The sequence below is a fragment of the Cydia pomonella genome, chromosome 12 (assembly GCF_033807575.1).
Source record: "Cydia pomonella isolate Wapato2018A chromosome 12, ilCydPomo1, whole genome shotgun sequence".
NCBI classification, from domain to species: Eukaryota; Metazoa; Arthropoda; class Insecta; order Lepidoptera; family Tortricidae; genus Cydia; species Cydia pomonella.
In genome coordinates this window covers 15,264,863-15,286,000 of record NC_084714.1, presented here as the reverse complement: position 1 = coordinate 15,286,000, position 21,138 = coordinate 15,264,863, and the positions used below count along the sequence as shown (strand labels likewise).

Below are 21,138 nucleotides of genomic sequence, written 5' to 3'. Positions count from 1 at the left end.
CTAAACCACAGGGCTATTAACTAAGCTAAAAAGACAGCACACCTATTTTACAAAGCGTAATCCGTTTTATTTGTTCGCAGCTAGGCAGAAACAGCCAACTGGGCACACTGGCTTACGTCATTCAGGAGCAGGCGCTGCTTGTCCGAGTCAACAATGGATGGCAATATGTAGCGGTAAGTGTTATGACGACCGGTCTGGCCTACCGGGTAGTGACCCTGCCTATAAGCCGATGGTCCTGGGTTTGAATCCCGGTAAGGGCATTTATTTGTGTGATGAGATGTGGGTGTTTTCTATGTTTTTTACATACATACATACTTATAATCACGCCTATTTCCCGAAGGGGTAGGCAGAGACGACCACGGATTTCCACTTGCTACGATCCTGACATACCTCTTTCGCTTGTTGCTTGTGTATGTTTTTTAAAGTATTTATATATTATATATATCGTCCGAGTACCCATAACACAAGCTTTTTTGAGTTAACTGTGGGGTTTAGTTAATTTATGTAAAAATGTGTAATATTTATTATTATTTCAGTGAATTTTGACTTGATAATTTTTCCATAAAAATGTTCTCGACATTTTCCTCTCTGGATTTTGACTCTAGATGAATATTTCAGTTCAATGCTTACAGTACCTGTATCTGTATGTTTTGCCTTTTTTGATATTCTTGTTTTTAAAATAACTAAGTTACTTTAAAAAGCGCTAAAAACGACCAAATAAATTCGCTGTAAATAGACGCCTAGAATACAAAATCGGCAACAATAATTACAAAAATATCAAAACGGTCAGACACAGGTAAATCCTTTCTTATTTTCGCATCCAAAATTTCATGAAGATTGGTTAAGTTTTGGAGGAGGAAAATGTCGAGAACAAAACCTCGATTTCCGAGATTTTTACGCATGATTTTTCGCCTAAGCTGCAGTTGTCCTTATTGCACTAATTTTTGGAGCCATCCCCTGCAGCGTGACGGAGATGTTTACACAAAACTCTCAAATCCGAGAAGGGGCTCAGCTGGTATTTCCTCTTAAGAGTCTTATGAACTTACCCGCCGCCAAAAACAATATTATTATAGGACATTATTACACATATTGACTGTCTTACATTAAGCTTAATAAGGCTTGTTTTGTGTATATGTTATACTCTGTATTTTTAGATATTTAAACAAAAGTATGTTTACTTAAAGTAAATCTACCCTCAAGTGGCTTCTTAAGTCAGTTGAGGGTAGATGAATACATTAAATGATCAAAATAAAGTCAGGTCGTTCAGCGACAGATCCAGGCGGTTTTATATTTGGTTGGTTAACCAATTAATGTTATTAGGGACCACCCGAAAATGTGCAAATTGTTTGTTTACTTTTATTTAAATACCTAAATATACAGAGTTAGTTATGAATTATGATGCAACACCTAACATTACCCATCCAGTGTTGGGTAGACCTAGATGTGCACGGGTAAACGCCGAATACAGATAAATGTTGTTTAAATTTTCAGACTTTACCCAAAATACTTGGGTAAAGCTATACCAGGGCAAACTTGAGTTTAATTAACCTTCTAATATTACTCGTAACTCGTAACTACATTACAAGCCTAAAGGAGTATCTTCGCAGCGCTTTGTACGTCATTTTAATAAGAAGAGAAGACTTTTTGTAATAACTCAAAAACGGCTGGACCGATCATGTTCTCAATAGGTTTCAATGAAAGTATGTATTAAAATTTGATTTACGATGTTTTTTGTTCATATTTTTGGACCCATGGTTTAAAAGTTAGTTTTTTCTTTCGGAGCGAATATCTCTATAAAATGTTCACTTTTAACAAAAATAAAAAAAGGTTTTTGGAGACCCAAATTCGTTTTGAAAGATCTATTCAACCCAAGAGAAAAATACATTTTGTACGAGAGCTAAACCCAATAAAAATATTTGTACTTTGTATTTTACCGTTCTGTTACCATGCATGGTTTATGTATCCATGCCAAATTGCAGCTTTCTAGCTCTAATGATCACGGAGGAAAGCCGCGGACGAACAGACAGACACACATGGCGAAACTATAAGGATTTCTAGTTGACTACGGAACCCTGAATGGGGTTACTTATGGGGGGAGGGGGGTATATTTATTACCTTATTAGGTATACAATACTTATTGTTATAAGTATTGTATACTCTTTACCATCATTGGTTTATGTGATTTAGACTACATAAATACGTATTTTTGGAGGGTTCAAAAGTACCTACGGTATCACAACATGATTCGTACTTCGTACGTTCAATATATCAGTTTATGATAGTTACGATTTAAAGTAATAATTATTTCACATCGCGTGAATTTCCAGTTCATGCATAAAAACTTAGTATAAATGTTTAAAACCCATTACGATGGTGCTAATACCGTGAAGTGGTAAAAGTGGTTTTAATAAATAGTTAATTAACGCCTGCGGTCATATAATTGGTGAAAGCGGTCGAAATAACGCTGCGACATGTTACATCTACCCTGCCTCATTTCCATTTACGGTATAAGTAACTCGAATATAATGAAATGTGGAATAACGTAGAATAAAGTAATCGTAAGTGTATGATATGAACTGTAAGTACATTGAGATTACAGCTCAACTAAATGGAATTCGGGGTAACTTATAACAATAAAAACACACAATTTACTAATACTTACGATGCTAGGCCATGTTCGAAAAACTTATACTGATTAAATTATTGGATCAACACAAAATAATAAAAAAAAACTTTCGGAAACACATGGATAGGTAAGATACATATCAGATACCTATTTTTTGTCAAAAAAAAAATGCTCAATTAGTTGGAACTACAGTAAAAAAAAACTTATTATTTATTCTATCAAGATTATGATTTCTGTAAGACGGTTATCGTAGCACAATATTGTTTTAGTAAGTTGGAACCACATTGACTGTTCGCTTTATTCGTGTCATATTTTACCACATTTATCATTCAAAACTATGTGTTTTTTGTTAACAGATGGGTTCACTGCTTGCGATACAAGCCCCAATGACGAATGGACCAACCAGAGTGCCATTACAGAATGTTCTAGAAACATCTAGCTTAGTACACCATAAGAACCCAGCGGGCGAAGGACCAGTTGTAAGTATATTAAATTTGTAACTTGTGACTTTCTCTGATAGATATGTTCCTTATGCACATATAGCATAAAGACCCTTACCTGATGGAAAGCCATTTTTTAGTGATAATTTGTAGATAGATAAATAGATAGATTAATTTATTTCTCATTGAAAATTACATGAAATTTAATAATATAACAATGTTTCTAAATAATATGAATTCACAAAAAGATCGTCAGATTGTATAACATAATAATTCATAAAAAAATTTAGTATTAAGTAAAAAATAAACAACATAATATTTATAGTATGTTCTTTATCTTATTTTACCTAGTTTCTTTAGTCTAAAAATGTAAAAAGTGTCTGGAAGGGGAAGTAATTTCGTTGGCAAATCATTTATCGACACACAATATTTTCAGATAGTAGTTACTATCCGAAAATATTGTGTGCCAAAAATGATTGACTGAGACTAATCATGAGATTAGTTAGTCTCAAAAATTTTCACCACAGCACTCGTGTTTAATAACACTTTTAAAGCATTTTTATTATATATATTTAATGACTCGGTTTGTGGCTGTTTGATTAACTATTAAAAAAAAAACTTTATTGTTTTTCGTTTTTGTTATTGATACATCATTTCGAATCCGTAATCCAGCCCTACTCTTTACCCTGAGTAATTTACGATGACCGCTTCCCATCAGACGGCTCGTCTGCTCGTTTTCTGACTATACTAACATAAAATATATATATATATTTTTGCCAGCCTGCCTAGTGCTAAGGTACTTTATTTACAGAGTCATCCTAAATGAGAAAGTAAGCAAACCTTAAGCTTAAAGAACTATATTTACAGAAGGACAATGGCGTTTTACATTATCAATATCGAATTAAATTAACAACAGTTACTTACATGACCTTTTGTTCTAAAAATTACGTTAATTTATCTTACAATCGTACAGACAAATAAAAAAAAATATCTTATTTAAATTCCAGAGATGTAGGTAATAATAAAGTTACTGTCAGACCAAGCTAATTTCTATGAAATTATGACGTTTATTTAACACTTGTACCCCGTCTAGGCTATCAAATTCGCCGCCAACTTATCTTGGTCTGACTCTATTTAGAATTATTATTTCTATTTATTATTAACATGACATTTTGCTGAAATGATAACATTAAGGGTTAAGTGTAACCTTAACCAGGAGTCCTTTTAACCCGAGGTGTTTCTTTAGGACAAATTTTCTAATAACTACGTTTATCATTTGAATAACATTTCTTAAAACGTTTTTAATTCTTGCTGCTCACTAATCTAGTTTTTAATTAGAAACACTTCTAGATAATAATATACCTGCCTTTAATTAAAAACGTACTTTTTAAATTACAATGGAATATATAATATAGGTTTTTTGACCGCAATTTAATTTCATGGGAATGAAACGAATGGAATTAATAAGACAACTACAAAAGAGACAAAATGTCATTCAAGCAACTTTTTTTATTCGTAATAATGGCTTCTCTGGCTATATAACATTTCGTGCTTTTGATTCCCATGCTTTGTGACGCTCAAGATTCTAAATCAGATTCACTCGCTACGTTCGTGATTCTCATGAATCAATCATAGAATCTTTCGTTTGCACGGGACTCAAAATAGCCACTGTAAGAAGTATTTAACTTTTACTATTAGCATTAGGATTGGGAAAATTGTGTAGGGGACGTCAGAAATTGTGTTTTGTAGACAGCGAAAAAAAACCGTACAAAAAGAACCCTGTTATAAAATACAAAAAAATATAAATAGTAATAATATTGTGGACTTCCTTAGTTGCGACTGGCAGCGCTGAACGAACCTCACACGGGCGACATGCACGGCGTTCGGGGCACCAACTACGAGTGTCTCCGACAGGGCCAGAGGGCCGGGCTCGGCGGCACTTTCACAGCATTCATATCTTCCAGGTATACTCAAACACTGTTGTCATGTTTTTATGACTTTTACCTTACAATATATTTATCACTTTAAAACAACATTGAGAAAACCAATAATTCAGGCTATATATGTCTCACTGCTAGGCACAGGCCTCCTCTCATGCTCGAGAAGATATCTTGCTTGTTGCTATATATAGCTTGCGGATTGGGAACTTCACATACTTTCCTTTGCATTTCTTCGCTGATATATGCAGGTTCCTCACGACGTTTTTCTTCATGAAAAAGCTGGTGGTGAATATCAAATGGTATTTCGTACATACGTTCCGAAAAACTCATTGTTACGAGCCAGAATTTAACCCACGACCTCCGGATTGAAAGATACCAGAGAAAACCAGTAGTAACAAGAATATTAAATATTTTTGTTACTATTTTTTGGAATACAAAAACAAGAACCATTAGCTAAACTAAAAAAAAACTTAACTAACAATTCCAGCAAATACAAACAACCAAACAATATATCTGTAGCACAAAACAATTTACACTATTGATAGATTCATTCCGACCGCAGTTAGGGCAACAAACAATACAAAATCAAGTAGTTAAAACCCCAATGGAAACAATTACACAATTCAATAATTCTGTATCAATACCGCCGGGCTCAAATATGCAAAAATCTGTAAACGAAAATATTGAATATTCTGAGTTTCGCCCAACATTGTGGCTTCGCTATAGAGCTTGTAGTGCTAATGGCTTTTCCATTTTGCATCAATTTCCTGCTGGAAGACTTAATGCAGGATAGTAGGCTTATTAATGTTTGTAGCTACATTTGTTATTCTACAAATCACTTGATTAAATGTAAACCACGGTAACCTACATAATGGTAATGGTTGGTGGTTTGAAATTAAATAATATAACAATTCAACTAAAAATATAAGAAACCTCCCCGTATTATACCAAAAAATCTATTTATACCTCCGTATAATGCTGGAGCGTTTTTTATCAAATATAGGTATAAACAACTACAAGGAATCTTGCTTTCACGTAAGCTGCATCGAAATCGGTCCATTCGTTTGAGAGCTATAAAGCCACAGACATACAAACATTGACCTCAAAAATATAACACCTCTCTTTTAAATTATAAGATTAAGTTAGATATCATATTTAGTTAAGAAAGATAAAAAATATGATTGACTAAAACTGGATTTAATCGCGTCTAAACTAGCCAAGTCCAGCCCTTTATAATTTCAGGAACTTGGCGCCCATACGGGTCTCAATTCTTTTGTCGGCGAGTCAACAACGACAATATTCTTAATATTGAACTTGGCTCTCATTTCACATTTATGTTTTTGTTGGGATGAATAATAATAAGAAAATATCTTTCGACATTGTGGTCCTAGATAACGTCTAGCTTACGTTGACATCAACACTACAACTTTACGTAGATATTCCACATTAAAACAATATATTAAAAGAAAATCAAAAATTAAACTTTTAAATCATATTGAAAAATGTTATAAGCTGACAACACTATATGCGTCAAGTGGGACAAACCTATTAGATCAACATGCAGGCCAGGAGTTAAAAGCTTTTGCTATCGATTTTAAAACAGGAAAATAAGTTATAAAACAGGAACCAAAATTTGATGCTATATCAATATCTGGGTGCGTAGCCAAGATGCCAATCGTTTACGCTACATAGCTAACGAAATGTAACTGTCACTGTCGCACTAATACGGAAGAGTGATACAGACATATAAAGCGTTTCGTTATCGTAGCGCAAGCGTTGTCACCGTGGCTAGGTACCCTGAGCCATCCTAGATGTAATTTTTTGTGGGGGCCTAACATTTGGGGGCGAGTCACCGTCGGCCGGAAATAAAATTGCATACCATTTTATTAGGTAGGCTTCTGGTTGTTTATTCCATAGCCCAGTATTTAGTTCATCGCTTTAACCCAATAATCTAGTTCATTTTAGATTATATCAAATCTCAATAGTCCTTACACTTTAGCGGGTGCTGCTTCTACACGCGTCCTATGAAAAGGGCAAGGGCAGCATCCGCTCGGTGTACCCCTCATATCTCATTAAAGTGTGAAAAGGGACCCTACTACATGTTGATTTCGGCTCTGCGAACGATTCCAAGACAACCGTGACACCGTGATGGGTAAAGACAGCAATAATAAAGAGAAATTTGTGATATTCTGACAAAAGTTCATCGTTTATTACAAAAATACACCACATATTGTAATGTATTTAAAAAAATTCTTGAAATATAACATTTAATAGCCAACTAATTATTGTTGTTTCCAAACTACAACAAAACAACAACCCTTGAATGAATATAAACCAAAGTCGTACAAAGTTGGTCACATCCACACATTCGTGTAAATACTTATTACTACTGTGTCCTTTTTCCAAACAACATTTCGTTACCAATTGCCATACACATATTTATCAGGTTTTTAGTTTTTTAAAGGGCAACGATTTGCCTAAGTTCATTTGTTTTTACCAAGGGTTCAAACCATGGATTCGATCGTGAGCTGGGTGGACCGTGGGATCCCAGTGGTGAATACCCGCGGCGACGTGCTCTTCAACTCCTGGGGAGAGATGTTCGATGGCTCTGGTGCTTTGTTTGCCCACGCACCTAAGATCTACAGCTTCAGTGGAAAAAACGTGCTAATGGACTCTGGCTGGTGAGACTTAAACCATACAATATTGTTATATAGGTATATATTTTTTAGGAATAATAATAATATTTCCACATACAGGTACACATACAGGAAAATAAAGTTACATAATATAAGAGAATTGAAAAAAAAAGAAACAATAATTTAATCAAATCAAAAGAGTTTATGATTGTATTGGGCAAAGAGTATAACCCCCGGGCCGATATAACCGGCTCTGGTTTTCTGTTTTTTCATATATAAAAATGATTATTTGCTGTTTGTAAGTGCCTATTTATATTTTAACCGTTATTTATTTCCACGTTCCTTAAGAATCCATAGCCCCATTTAAATTAAGAACTGTTCAAATGTATTGCTCGGCAGCTATTTGTTTCCAACAAATAATCAGCCTTAGGCTATTTCGTTAATTAGTTGGTTCTAAAGTAGGCAGAAATAACGTTCCACTTGCTAAGATAATCATTCTTTAGCTTCATTCACTTTTAAATATGAAGAATAATTTAATATCAATTAAATATATTTTATTATAAATATATAAGTGTATAGAACAAATGTATTTGTTAATAATAATATTGATTGGATTGGATACTTTATTCCGACGTTTTTGTAGGGAATGCCTTAAGCCATTAAGTCCGCCATGTGTAATTTTATATTGTGCAATAAAGTTTAGCTATTATCCAAAAAAAACATGTGTAAAATTTTAGCCAATAATTATGAAATAAAAGAAAAATCTTTTTCAATCGCTCTCAGGCCAACCAAAGCTGTGTGGCACGGCGCGAGTCCCAACGGCGAGCCCGCAATGGACGCGTACTGCGACGCCTGGCACAGCGGCAGTCCGGATAAGTTCGGATTGGCCTCGTCTCTGCGCTCCAACAAATTGCTGGACCAGGAAACGTGAGTGTTCTTATAACCGCTCGATGCTTAATTTCATGCCCGTTTCGAATACGGCTCACCATACTAGAACGTTCATACTAACTACATAATTATATTGCTGTCCCGCCGGATGCTACTGTGCGAGCGGGACAGCAATGTGATTATTCGCGTGCAATAAAGATAGGAACAGGCGGGTCATTGCAAGACATTATTCGTGCTTAGCGTCCTTACTGTACTCCGCGCCCGTATGACGTATGAACCGTCGATAGTAGTAGGAACAATCTAGTGTTGTTGCTGTTTTTCATTGTTATTTAAATGTTTGTTTGGTCTCCAATTTAAAACAACTACGAACCTTGAGATATGATATACGATTTTTATTGAATTAATGCTGAATGAATCAATACCAGGTTATCAATTTCCCTCGATAAGCCTTCGAGGACAAGGCATTTCGATTAACTTAATAAACAGTCTCAAAGGACAATGGGCACTTTTGTATGGGGAGTGTCCCATGGATGTATACTGTTGAGACATATGTCGTTTTAAAGCTCTTAATCGTAGTATTATTTTATTGTATGGCACCAACCTTAGACCACTTGCAGGGACCGAGCTATATAAAAAAAGAAGTTGCGCATATAAGCAGTTATATTTCCTTATACGTGGGATATAAAAAGTTTTAGCGTATTTTATTCGAAAGAATATAAAAAATGCTTTATGTTTTTTGTATCAACACCAATGATAAAGTATTTAAAGGGACACAATGTACAGTTTTAAAAAATCGTCATTCTAAAAATTACTTGATACACAGCGAAATAAGAGTGTATACAAATGCCATGTATATCATGTGAAAAGTATTTTTATAAGCTATTTTTCGTATAATATAACTGGGGTCAAATCGTTGCAGGGACCAAAATAAAACCATTTAATGAGTTAATTAATTGTAGTTAATTACGCCTTAACTTTTCTACTCAACGCCAGATGTCGCTCTAAAGCAAAATTCTACTTGACGTAAAACATTAATATACATCGCGGTAATCTCGTCAGTCTTACTCCATCATTTTAAAAAGTATAGACTAGTTTATGGATTTCTAAAGTTATGTCAAGATGACTCTGAATGTAATATTGTCAACAATAATTGTCAAAACACGCAATTTAAAATATTCAACATTGTAATTACAAAATAGTATATTTCTAATACGCTATAATTTTCTCCAATCGAAAGGCACTCCATTCCATTGATCTCAGAGAGTATGCTCCTTGATGATCTTCACTATTCATGGGGTAGGTAAGATCAAAGTATTATTTTTTCTCGTATAGCTGCTATATAGCGTTCGACTCCATGGAAAATAAAGGCTCCAAATTATATAAAAAATGTAGCATATATGTGCAATTTAGATAGTATGCAATTTAGATAGTATTTCAGAAAAAAATGCGCCAATGTAAATGCTGAAAAGTTTCCTATCGTATTGTCGAACAAATTCATATCTACTTCTGATCTACGCGACCTTAGAAGTTTGGATTGTCCTACCTAATCATTTTACATTTTATTGTTTTCAGAACAAGAATTATTTTACTTCCCACTGTCTATGTAAGGGGACTTAGAGCGGATTCATACTTTACTATACGTGTCGTGTCGAATGATAGTCCCTATGTCAGTTTCTCCAATTCTATTTTGCGTAGGATAAGTTAAAAAAATAATTAAAAATATGTGTTACCGTATTTTTATTCGTGAAATGTTACCTATATTTCTAATTTAATGATTGTACTATACTTCCAAAAATATGTCTGACAAACATTTTATATGAAAACCATTTTTCCATGTAAAAATGAACTGTTATAGGGACCATTTTTTGAATTTATGATAATTTATTCATATTTTAATGTACTCGGGTAGGTAATATTGCAGGCATTATATCAGCACCAAATAAATGCTGTGAACCAGATATATATTAAGTGGCGAATAACGTTTCCAAATCGCATTTTCTTTGACATATTTTTCTTTTTTTTTTGCTCTTTTTTTCACGACCGGTTTGGCCTAGTAAGTCGATGATCCTGGGTTTGAATCCCGGTAAGGGCATTTATTTGTGTGATGAGCACAGATATTTGTTCCTGAGTCATGGATGTTTTCTATGTATTTAAGTATTTGTATATTATATATTATTATGTCGTTGTATGAGTACCCACAAAACAAGCCTTCTCGGCTTGCCGTGGGACTCAGTTAATTTGTGTAAGAATGTCCCTATAATATTTATTTATTGTTATTATTATTGTATGTCCGGTAACAGAACTCCCCAGGAGCACTCGGGTGTGTAAGGTCGCTACTCCCCAACTTATTATAATTGTTATTACTTTCAGCATTTTTAAGTTGTTCATCGGACACTGAGGCCATTGAAGTTTCAAGCTGGCGGCATCAAAATGGAGTACCTAGGTACTGTTTCATTCAAATAAATGGGTGGTAAGTAATTAAGTACATTTGGTGAAGTGGAACTGCTGATGTTGATCAGAAACGGAACTCTTCCACGCGCGTGATTTGTCTTCTTTGTTAAGTTTGTAGCGAGTAAGTTTCAAGTACCAAGGTTTTTAGGAACCTTTGTGTCAAGGTAAAGGTCTGACGATGGGTTCCATGAGGAAGCGAGGGAACACCTCAAATCTTATAGGCATATAGTCATTTTGGATTTTCATCAATACCTTAAGCTTTTTCATTCCCACTAGTGGCATTTAATGAAGTGGAACTTCTGATGTTGACCAAAACGGAACTCTTGAACGCGCGAGATTTTTCTTCTTTGTTTTTTTTTTATGATATAAGAGGCAAACGAGCAGACGTCACACCTGATGGTAAGCGATTACCGCCGCCCATGGACACCTGCTAAACCATAGGGGTTGTAAGTTCGGTGCTGGCCTTTAAAATTGGAATACGCTGTTTTCTTAAAGTTTTAAATGTCGTATTGGTCCGGAAATACCGCAGGCAACAGATCATTTCATAGTTTAGCTGTATGAGGCAGGAAGTTTCTAGAGAAATGCACAGTTGAGGACTGCCAACCATCTAAGTGGTGAAAATAAAAATGTTGTAGCGTAGAGCGATGACGAAAAGAGGCGGCAAGGATTAATCCGAGCAATTCGATGGAACACTCGCCGTAATAGATTTGTCCTGATAAGTTTGTAGAAAGTAAGGTTGTTAAGAAACATCTGTGTCTAGATCCAGGTCTGATAGATACCTCAAACCTTATAGAAATAGATATAGTTTTTTTTGGATTTACATCAATATCTTTGGGCGTTTTATTAAAAAAAAGCTACATTTAATCAAGTGGAACTGCTGATATGTTCCAGAACGGAACTTTTCAACGCACACGTTTTGTATTCTTTATTAAGCTTGTAGTGAGTAAGGTTCTTAAGGTGTACTTAATACATCAATGTCCAGTTCTGATGATGGGTTTCATGAAGAATCGAGGGAATTCCTAAAATCTTTTAGGCATACATGTAATAATTTCTGGGATTTTATTTACATATCAAGCATTATTATTAAAAAAGTGTCATTTGACTAAAAGTAACAGCTGATGTTGACCAGAATGGAACTCACCAACTCGCACGCGATTTGTTTTATTAGTTAAGTTTGTAGCAAGTAAGTTTTAAGTATTAAGGTTTCTAGGAACATTTGTGTCAAGGTAAAGGTCTGATGATGGGTCCCATGAAGAATCGAGGGAATTTCTTAAATGCTATAGGCATATATGTAGTACTTATTGGATTTTCATCAACATATTATCAACTTTTATTCACAAAAGTGACATATGATGATGTGGAACTACTGATGTTGACCAGAACGGAACTCCAACGCGTGCAATTTTTCTTCGTTAAGTTTGTAGCAAGTAAGGTTCTTAAGAAACATTTTTGTCAAAGTACAGTTCTGATGATGGGTTTCATGAAGAATCGAGGGAATTCCTAAAATCTTATAGGCATACATGTAATAATTTCTGGGATTTTATTTACATATCAAGCATTTTTATTAAAAAATTGTCATTTGACTAAGTGTAACAGCTGATGTTGACCAGAATGGAACTCGCCAACTCGCGCGCGATTTGTTTTTTTAGTTAAGTTTGTAGCAAGTAAGTTTTAAGTACTAAGGTTTTTAGGAACATTCGTGTCAAGGTAAAGGTCTGATGATGGGTCCCATGAAGAATCGAGGGAATTTCTTAAATGTTATAGGTATATATATAGTACTTATTGGATTTTCATCAACATATTATCAAGTCTTATTCACAAAAGTGACATTTGATGATGTGGATGATGTCTACTGATGTTGACCAAAACGGAACTCCAACGCGCGCAATTTTTCTTCGTTGTTAAGTTTGTAGCGAGTAAGGTTCTCAAGAAACATTTTTGTCGAAGTACAGTTCTGATGATGTGTTTCATGAGAAAGCGAGGGAACTCATTCTCCTCAATTCTTATAGGCATATAGTCATTTTGGATTTTCATCAATATCTTTAGCTTTTTTTATTCACATTAGTGGCATTTGATGAAGTGGAACTAGTGATGTTGACTAAAACGGAACTCTTCAACGCGTGAGATTTTTTCTTTTTTTGTTTGTTGTGATATAAGAGGCAAACTAGCAGACGAATCAACTGATGGTAAGCAATTACCGCTGGCCATGGACATTGTTACACCATAGGGATTGTAAGTGCGGTGCCGGAATTTAAGATAGGAACACGCTCTTTCCTTAAAGTTTGAAAGATCGTATTGGGCCGGAAATACCGCATGCGACAGATCATTTCATAGTTTAGCTGTATGAGGCAGGAAGTTTCTAGAGAAATGCACAGTTGAGGATTGCCAACCATCTAAGTGGTGAAGATATAAATGATGTAGCGTAAAGCGGTGACGGAAAGAGGCGGCAGAGATTAATCCGAACAATTCCTCGGAACTTTTAAGTTTGTAGAAAGTAAGGTTCTTAAGAAATATCTGTGCTAGACACCAGTGTCTAGTGTCTAGGTCTGATGATGGACACGTCAAACCTTATAGAAATACATATAGTTTTTTTTTTTTCATCAATATCTCTAGGTGTTTTATTTAAAAAAAGTTATATTTGATCAAGTGGAACTGCTGATGTTGTCCAGAACGGAACTTTTTAACGCACGCGTTTTGTATTCTTTATTAAGCTTGTAGCGAGTAACGTTCTTAAGGTGTATTTATATCAATGTTCAGTTCTGATGATGGGTTTCATAAATAATCGAGGGAATTCCTGACATCTTATAATTTCTGGATTTTTATTTACATATCAAGCATTTTTATTAAAAAGTGACATTTGACGAAATGCAACAGCTGATGCTGGCCAAAATGGAACTCGCCAATTCGCGCGCGATATGTTTTATTTGTTTATTTTGTAGCAAGTAAAGTTCTTGAAGACATTTGTGTCATAAGGTCTAGTTATGAGGATGGGTTCCATGAGAAATCGAAGAAATTCCTCAAATCTTATAGGCATACAATACATACAGTAATGTTTGGATTCTCGTCAACATATCAAGCATTTTTATTTAAACAAGTTAGTGATATTGACCAGAACGGAACTCTTCAACGCGCGCGATTCTTATTCTTTGTTAAGTTTGGAGCAAGCTAGGTTCTTAGGAAACATTTGTGTCAAGGTCCAGTTATGATGATGGATTCAATGAGGAATTGAGGATTTTAAATCGATTTGAATTCACAATTGGGAGGAATTGAGGATTTTCGTCAACATATCAAGTTTTTTTTATTTGAACAAGTGACATTTGATGAAGTGAAACTGCTGATATTGAGCAAAATGGAACTCTTCAACGACAAGTATTTTACCTTAGGCGTGTTTTTTATTTTATTTCGTTTATAGCATGTAAGGCTTTTAAGGAACATTTGTGTCAAGGTCCAGTTCTGATGATGATGAAACCGAAGGAGCTTCTCATATTGTATAGGATAGGCATACATATAGTCATTTTAGGATTTTCATCAATATTACAAGCATTTTTACTCAATAAAGTGACATTTGTTGAAGTAGAATTGCTGATGAAGAACGGAACACCTCAACGACTTCCAGATACTTTATTTTTATTACTCTTCTTTCTTTTTCATTATTCTTAGAACAGGTATTTCTACTAAGTGAACCGAACTGCTACTATTAAAAGTAGGTAGGTAGGTAGGTTAAATAGGTTAAAACTATAAGGATTATTATGTATAAGTAGTCTTTCTTTTAATTAAACATAGGTAAGTAATTCTATTTAAGTATAAGTGTCTTTAAAAAAAACATCAATCGACTCTTATCTGTCACTAGTTCCAGTTTCAGAGTATAAAATCCGGGTACACAGCCACGGCCAGCCGGGTAGCCAGACAGTTCGAATACGGACAAGTTATTGTGAATAAAAAATCTTATCGTCTTGCAAAAGTTATTGTCATAAATGTATAGGTTTCGAATACATGAATATAAAGTTAAAATGCTGGTAAAAGTATTAGTTTTTATCATTAACCATTTTATATCCCAACAAAACTGTTACCCTTACAAAAATAAAATGCTTTCATTACCTAATGTAGGTTACGTTAGGTAATAAATAAATAAATAGGTAGGGACAATCTTACACAGATTGGCCCCAAACTAATCAAAGCTTGTACTATGGGTACTAGGCGACGTTAAACATACTTATTTAGATAAATATATATTTACGTATATACATAGAAAACACGCATGCCTTAGGAACAAATATCTGTATTCATCACACAAAGAAATGCCCTTACGTGATTCAAACTCGGGACCATCGGCTTCATACTTCATAGGCAGGGTCACTACCCACTAGGCCAAACCGGTCGGCAAAAGGTAAAGATAATTAGGTAAAGACAATGAATAATTAAACGTATTATAAATTGACACCAATATCCATCAAATAGTATAACTAGGTATGCTAAGAGCGGGCTTCAGGCCATTACGTCGCACCTTTAGAATTAAACTAATTTGACTCCAAAAGTACGACTACTTTATATATGTAGTTTGGTAGAACAGTAAGAACTCACTATATGTGTCTCTTTTTCATGCGGTGAAATCCCCCCCACCCGGAAAGGGTAGCGACGCCCATTTTATCGACTCTCGAGTCGACTCCAATCTGATACTAATAGTAAGTAAGTACTTACTTAGTAAGCAAATTGTAGTAGTCATCCCTTCTTAGTAAAAGGAAAGTATTGTAAAGATACTATTTTTTAACCGACTTCAAAAACTTTCTGAACGAATGTTGAAAATTAGTTATCGTTTGAAAGTGGGGAATATAGTTCCAAGATGGTCCTATTTTTGACAAAACCACGAGGAATTAAGGGAACTCCCCAAATCTTATAGGCGTTTTTTAGTTTCATCAACAGACTAGGCATTGCCATTCAAAAAAGTGCTATTTGAAGAAGTGGAACTTCTGATCAGGACCAGAAAATAACTCTTTAACGATGCGTATTTCACGCTAGACGATTTGTCTTCTTTGTTATGTTTGTAAAGAAGCTACTTGCTTAACGAGGTTTAAGGAATATTTGTGTAAAGGTCTAGCTTACATCATGGGTTCCATGAGGAATTGAGGCAACCTCTCAATTCTTGATGGAACGTAAAACTGTTTATTGACATAATTGTCGATAGGTATCCCATCTGCTCTAATTTACCCCACTTAACGGTACTTACATGAAAAAAAAAACTTCCCTTAAAAATAGGAAACCGACTTCAAACATAGGTATTAGAAAACAATACAAAAACTGTTATTGTATTTTCAGAAACCATACGGAAATAATGAGGATGCATCGACATAAGAAGAATCGAACATGGGCAAGATAAAGTTCAAGAAAAAAGCAAATATAATGTGTACTTGTGTGTAGTCAAAGAAAGTTGAAAAATAAAGCATAATTAATGGCCATAGAATACAGAACCGATACACGAACATTAAGACTATTAAAAATAGACATATAGGTTGATCGTACTACTCGTACTAATGTATTTCTTTTGTTCAATTATATTATTGCATTAAAGTTAGATTCTCTAGATATATATTATTCATAGGTTCTGTATTCTATACGAGTTGTTTCAGTGTAATTATTGTACTAAATACTGTTGACCGCCTGTCAACAGTATTTATTTCTACATTACTATCACAGAAGATTTTAGGCCCTACAGTAGTTTTTGAATTAGTATTTACTATGGACAAATATAGCGAAATGTGAGTTTTTACCTAAAATATCAATCTTTTGTGAACGTGGTGTAGAGTATATACCGCCTAAGACTGAAGTAGCTACGCGGGCTACGTTTTCAAAATAGAATCGTGTTCATGGTCGGCCCATGGTAAAAATAATTAGGTACACGTAGACCCGCTAAATAAACCCCGTGGACCCACCAGGAGAACATATTGGAGAGACTAGAGATAATACACCGCTTTAAGGGCGGTCGCACTCGGCATTGACATCTGTCGTCTAGATGGCGGGTGGACCTCAGCGAATTTCAAAGAAATATTTATAAACATCCAATGACGTCCGGCTCGGACACCAGATCTTCAATCTCCTGATTCCTGTGGAGTCTCCAGGTTCCATCCTCTCCACGTGTGAGTCCTAGGATTTTTCGCGCTGCCAGACTCCGATGACTCAGGCACGTAGTCCAGATGGGTGAGGATCGTGCAGCCTGGAGGGCGTACTCTGAAGTTCCAAATGGCCGAAGACCGTCTAGACATCCTAGGTAGGTCCCGCTGGAGAGATGAAATGCAAAAAGACCTTAGCGAACTCGGCGCCGTCGACTAGATGGAAACGGTTTTGGACAGAGAAGCATGGCGGTCTTTGGTGTCGGAGGCCAAGATCCACTTCGGGTCGCTGCGCCATAGCAGTAAGTAAGTATTTATAAACATACTGTACCTTCTGTGTACCTAACCCAAAACGAGATATTTAAGAAAAAGTCCACCCGCCATTCTGACGTCAGGATTGCGGTTGGACCTATGAAATCTTGCATTATACCGCACTAAAAGTATGCAGTTATATGGTACAGTCGCCATCAGATATATCGGAGTGGCCGAGGTGCTCAAAGATCTCTAAACACGCACTCTAACCTCTTGACAGTAGAGGCATGTTCAGATATTCGTGGGTACCTTGGCCGCTCCGATATATATGATGGTGACTGTACCTTCAGTGTACTTCTGTAAATAGAAATAGAAACCGGTGTACCTCTCCCCAAAACAAGCTAGGCTAAGCTCATGCACAAAATAACTGCATACTTTTAGTGCGGTATAATGCAAGATTTCATAGGTCCACCCGCCATCCTGACGTCAGGTTGGCGGGTGGACCGTTTTGTAAAATATCTCGTTTTGGGGAAAGGTACACTGGTTTATATTAAAAGTACACTGAGGTACACAGAAGGTACAATATGTTTATAAATATTTCTTTGAAATTCGCTGAGGTCCACCGCCATCCTGACGCTTACCATATATCTAAGGACCGACCTTAGGGGCAATAACGATAGTGCTAGTTCAGTTGTGTCATTCACAAATTCGAGCCAATCGTGCTGTCTAACGCAACTAGATGCGATCAATCGCGTGCATAATGCGAACTCATCAACCAATCACGTTGTGGTACTTGTGGCGTTAGACTGCACGATTGGCTCAAACTCGTGTGCGTAACACCGCTGTACTGGCCCCATTCTTATTGCCCGTAAGGCCCGTCCTCAGATATATTATGTCAACGACACAGTCGCGATTTTAAAAAATCACATCGCTTCTGCTACCAAATTGTTGAGCATAACGTTTTCCTATCCATAGGTTCCATCTGTCCAGTAGGATCCACCAGATTGAAGAGATTGTTACTTAACTGATGGATCGAGATAATGAAACCTACTGAATAGAGCGGGTCGATTGGATATAACAAAGTACGCTTATATGAAACGCTACTCCGGTGTGCGAGTGAGACAGTCAGGCCAATTTGAACTTGCATTTGACAGAAAACTGACTCTATCAAACGCTACCAGTTCCATTGCCGGCCTCTTCGCTGCCTTATATAGTGGTTCAATCTTACCTTGCTTATGAATAATAAGGGGCGTGCACACCGATATTAGAGTAATATCGGAATCATATCAGTTAGTTGCGGGCGTCTCGCTCGCACAAATACATGCGTATAAGTGCGAAATGAACACACGAATGACAGCTAACTGGTATCATTCCAATATTATTCTAAAATTGGTTTAATGTCAGTTGCACTTTCGAATTGGCCTACATAGCGATTTCCTTAGCCTGCACACCGGATCGGCGTGTGGGCCGGCATCTAGCTAATGTAAAGCCACCTCATTAGGTGCTTTTAGCCTTTTGAACGGCAAGAACACCTAAAGATGTGGTGAGAGAAAGCCGCGCGTCCCTCATGCACTGCACTAGCTTTACAGCTTGCATTGCGACCAATGTATGCCGCTCACCGCCCCGCCGGTCGCGTGGGTCCAATCCACGGCCCTAGAAGACGTACTTTACATATAAACAAGAGCACGCGAGCATTTTGCGAGTTGTGTATGTGTACTTGTGTTATCTAGGCGCACAAACGGTTACAATAACAAGAAGTGTACACCGCGTGTGCAGTCCAACACGGGAGCACGGGTGCGATTCGAAAATAACGCGCTAGCGACGCATTACGACATTGATATTTTACCCTTTGAACGCCATAACAAAAACGTTACTCACATGCCAAGGTCACGGGCGCAAGTGAGCTTGAAAGTGCATGAGTATTACAATAGGGACTTTGACAGCGATTATAACAGCTTTGTGTTCATGGCCCTTAAATCATGTCTAGTGACGGCGCCTTTAGGTGTTCTTGACGTTCAAAAGGTTAAGGGCGTTTGCTAGCTGGCGCTAGTGCACGGAGCGGGCAAACACGCGCAGGTGCCTTTGTAAGTAAAATCAGTCGCACGCGTCCGCGCCAGTTAGCGTTGCTCATACTGTAAGAGCTCGTTCCCACTATGTCGGATGTCGTGGCGATTTTTAATCGTACGTTCCACTGGCAGAACATTTTATATGAAGCTGTTCACACTCGTCCGACAACGATTTTGTGTCGGATACGACATAAAATGTCGTGCGTTTTGCCAGCCCTCCCAGCCCGGAAAAAAATCGTGTCGTGTCTCGCTCGCGTACGAGTGAATATAGCGCTGTTCACATTTTGTCGGATGTCGGAACGATTTCGCCCGCGCCGTCCTCGCGGCACCCCCTCACACACCCGCGCGTCGCTGCCGCGTCGTTGCGATCGCTTCTTAATTCAGCTATCAAATTCTGAAATATTCATAAGGTAAATCTTTCCCTGAGAATTGGGTGTACCCAATATCTCCTTTTTTTAACTGCCTCTAATCGTTTCTTTCGCAAATAATACAAAACCACAAACATTTCGTCGACGTTCATCTTGTACTAAGCCTCGCTACCCACTCGAAAAATACACGCCAGCTGCGATCGTGCACGACAGACGACTAGTGGGAACAGTACCGCCGACACCCGATTGAAATCCGGATCCGACATCCGACATAGTGAGAACAGCGGCAACGACACACGATTAAAAATCGCCACGACATCCGACATAGTGGGAACGAGCTCTAAGCCGCACGCCCGCTCCATGCACACGCGCGACGTTGCGGACGCCCTATGCCCTAAACCTTACTTGAAAGTGTGAAGGTTACTCTGACAGCGGCTATATCAGCTATAATGTATTTATGACGCTTTGAGCATAGCTAGTTACGACGCCTTAAGGTATTCTTGGCGTTCAAAAGGTTAAGGGCGTTTGCTAGCTGGCGCGAGTGCACGGAGCGGGTGCACGTGCGCGGGTGCCTTTGTAGGTAAAATTCGTCGCACGCGTCCGCGCCAGCTAGCGTCGCCAGTTACTGTTTTTCGTTAACCCGCTTCAGCTAGCAAACTAATCGCAAATGGTCCGAGATTGGCGCAATAACCATGCATTCCCTTATCTGGATCTGGATGCACCTATTCACCAATGCTTGCTTTAAAGTAACTTGTCGACTCGTCCTGATAATATTTGTGCCACCGTGAAGAAAATCTATGCCGTCACTTATTTTTCAATTTATATGAAATAAAGATGTTAAATGTATTCAAAAGTTTTTATTTAATAAAGTATGTATAAGTGCTCTGTGCATCCGCACCAGCTAGCGGTGCCCTTAGCAAACCAATCGCAAATGGTCCGAGATTGGCGCAATAACCATGCATTCTCTTATCTGGATCTGGATGCACCTATTCACCAATGCTTGCTTTAAATTAACTTGTTGACTCATCCTGCTAATATTTGTGCGACCGTGAAGAAAATGTATGCCGTCAGTTATTTTTCAATTTATATGAAATAAAGGTGTTAAATGTATTCAAAAGTTTTTATTTCATATGTATATATAATGGAACGAAATACAGCTACTATCTTAGCTTGGCAAGCAGTTAAGAGTCGCTGATGCTTTTATTGTATTCACTGCGTTAATTTTAGGTTTAAGATTCTTTATTCTCACTAAGAATTTAACAATTCACTTACATGAGAACTTAAAACTACACAATTTAATCCTGCTTCATATGGCAAACGAAGGAAACGTTGCTTTGAACCGCGACGCAATCTCAAATGTTTCACTT

At 36.8% G+C, this 21,138-nt stretch overlaps 1 protein-coding gene and 1 long non-coding RNA gene across 2 annotated transcripts in view; both read left to right on the top strand.

Annotated features, from left to right (window-relative positions):
• Positions 1–21,138, top strand: part of LOC133523711 (collagen alpha-1(I) chain-like) — a 105,718-nt gene that overhangs the window by 65,349 nt on the left and 19,231 nt on the right. The window contains exons 17-21 of the mRNA XM_061859395.1: positions 81–173; positions 2,983–3,105; positions 4,900–5,030; positions 7,508–7,687; positions 8,426–8,569. Of these exons, the coding sequence (XP_061715379.1) occupies positions 81–173; positions 2,983–3,105; positions 4,900–5,030; positions 7,508–7,687; positions 8,426–8,569 (671 nt within the window). The remainder of the gene's footprint in view (positions 1–80; positions 174–2,982; positions 3,106–4,899; positions 5,031–7,507; positions 7,688–8,425; positions 8,570–21,138) is intronic.
• LOC133523704 (uncharacterized) lies at positions 9,972–16,568 on the top strand. The gene is made up of 2 exons (XR_009800270.1): positions 9,972–11,000; positions 16,295–16,568. It is a non-coding gene; the product is annotated as an uncharacterized LOC133523704 (long non-coding RNA).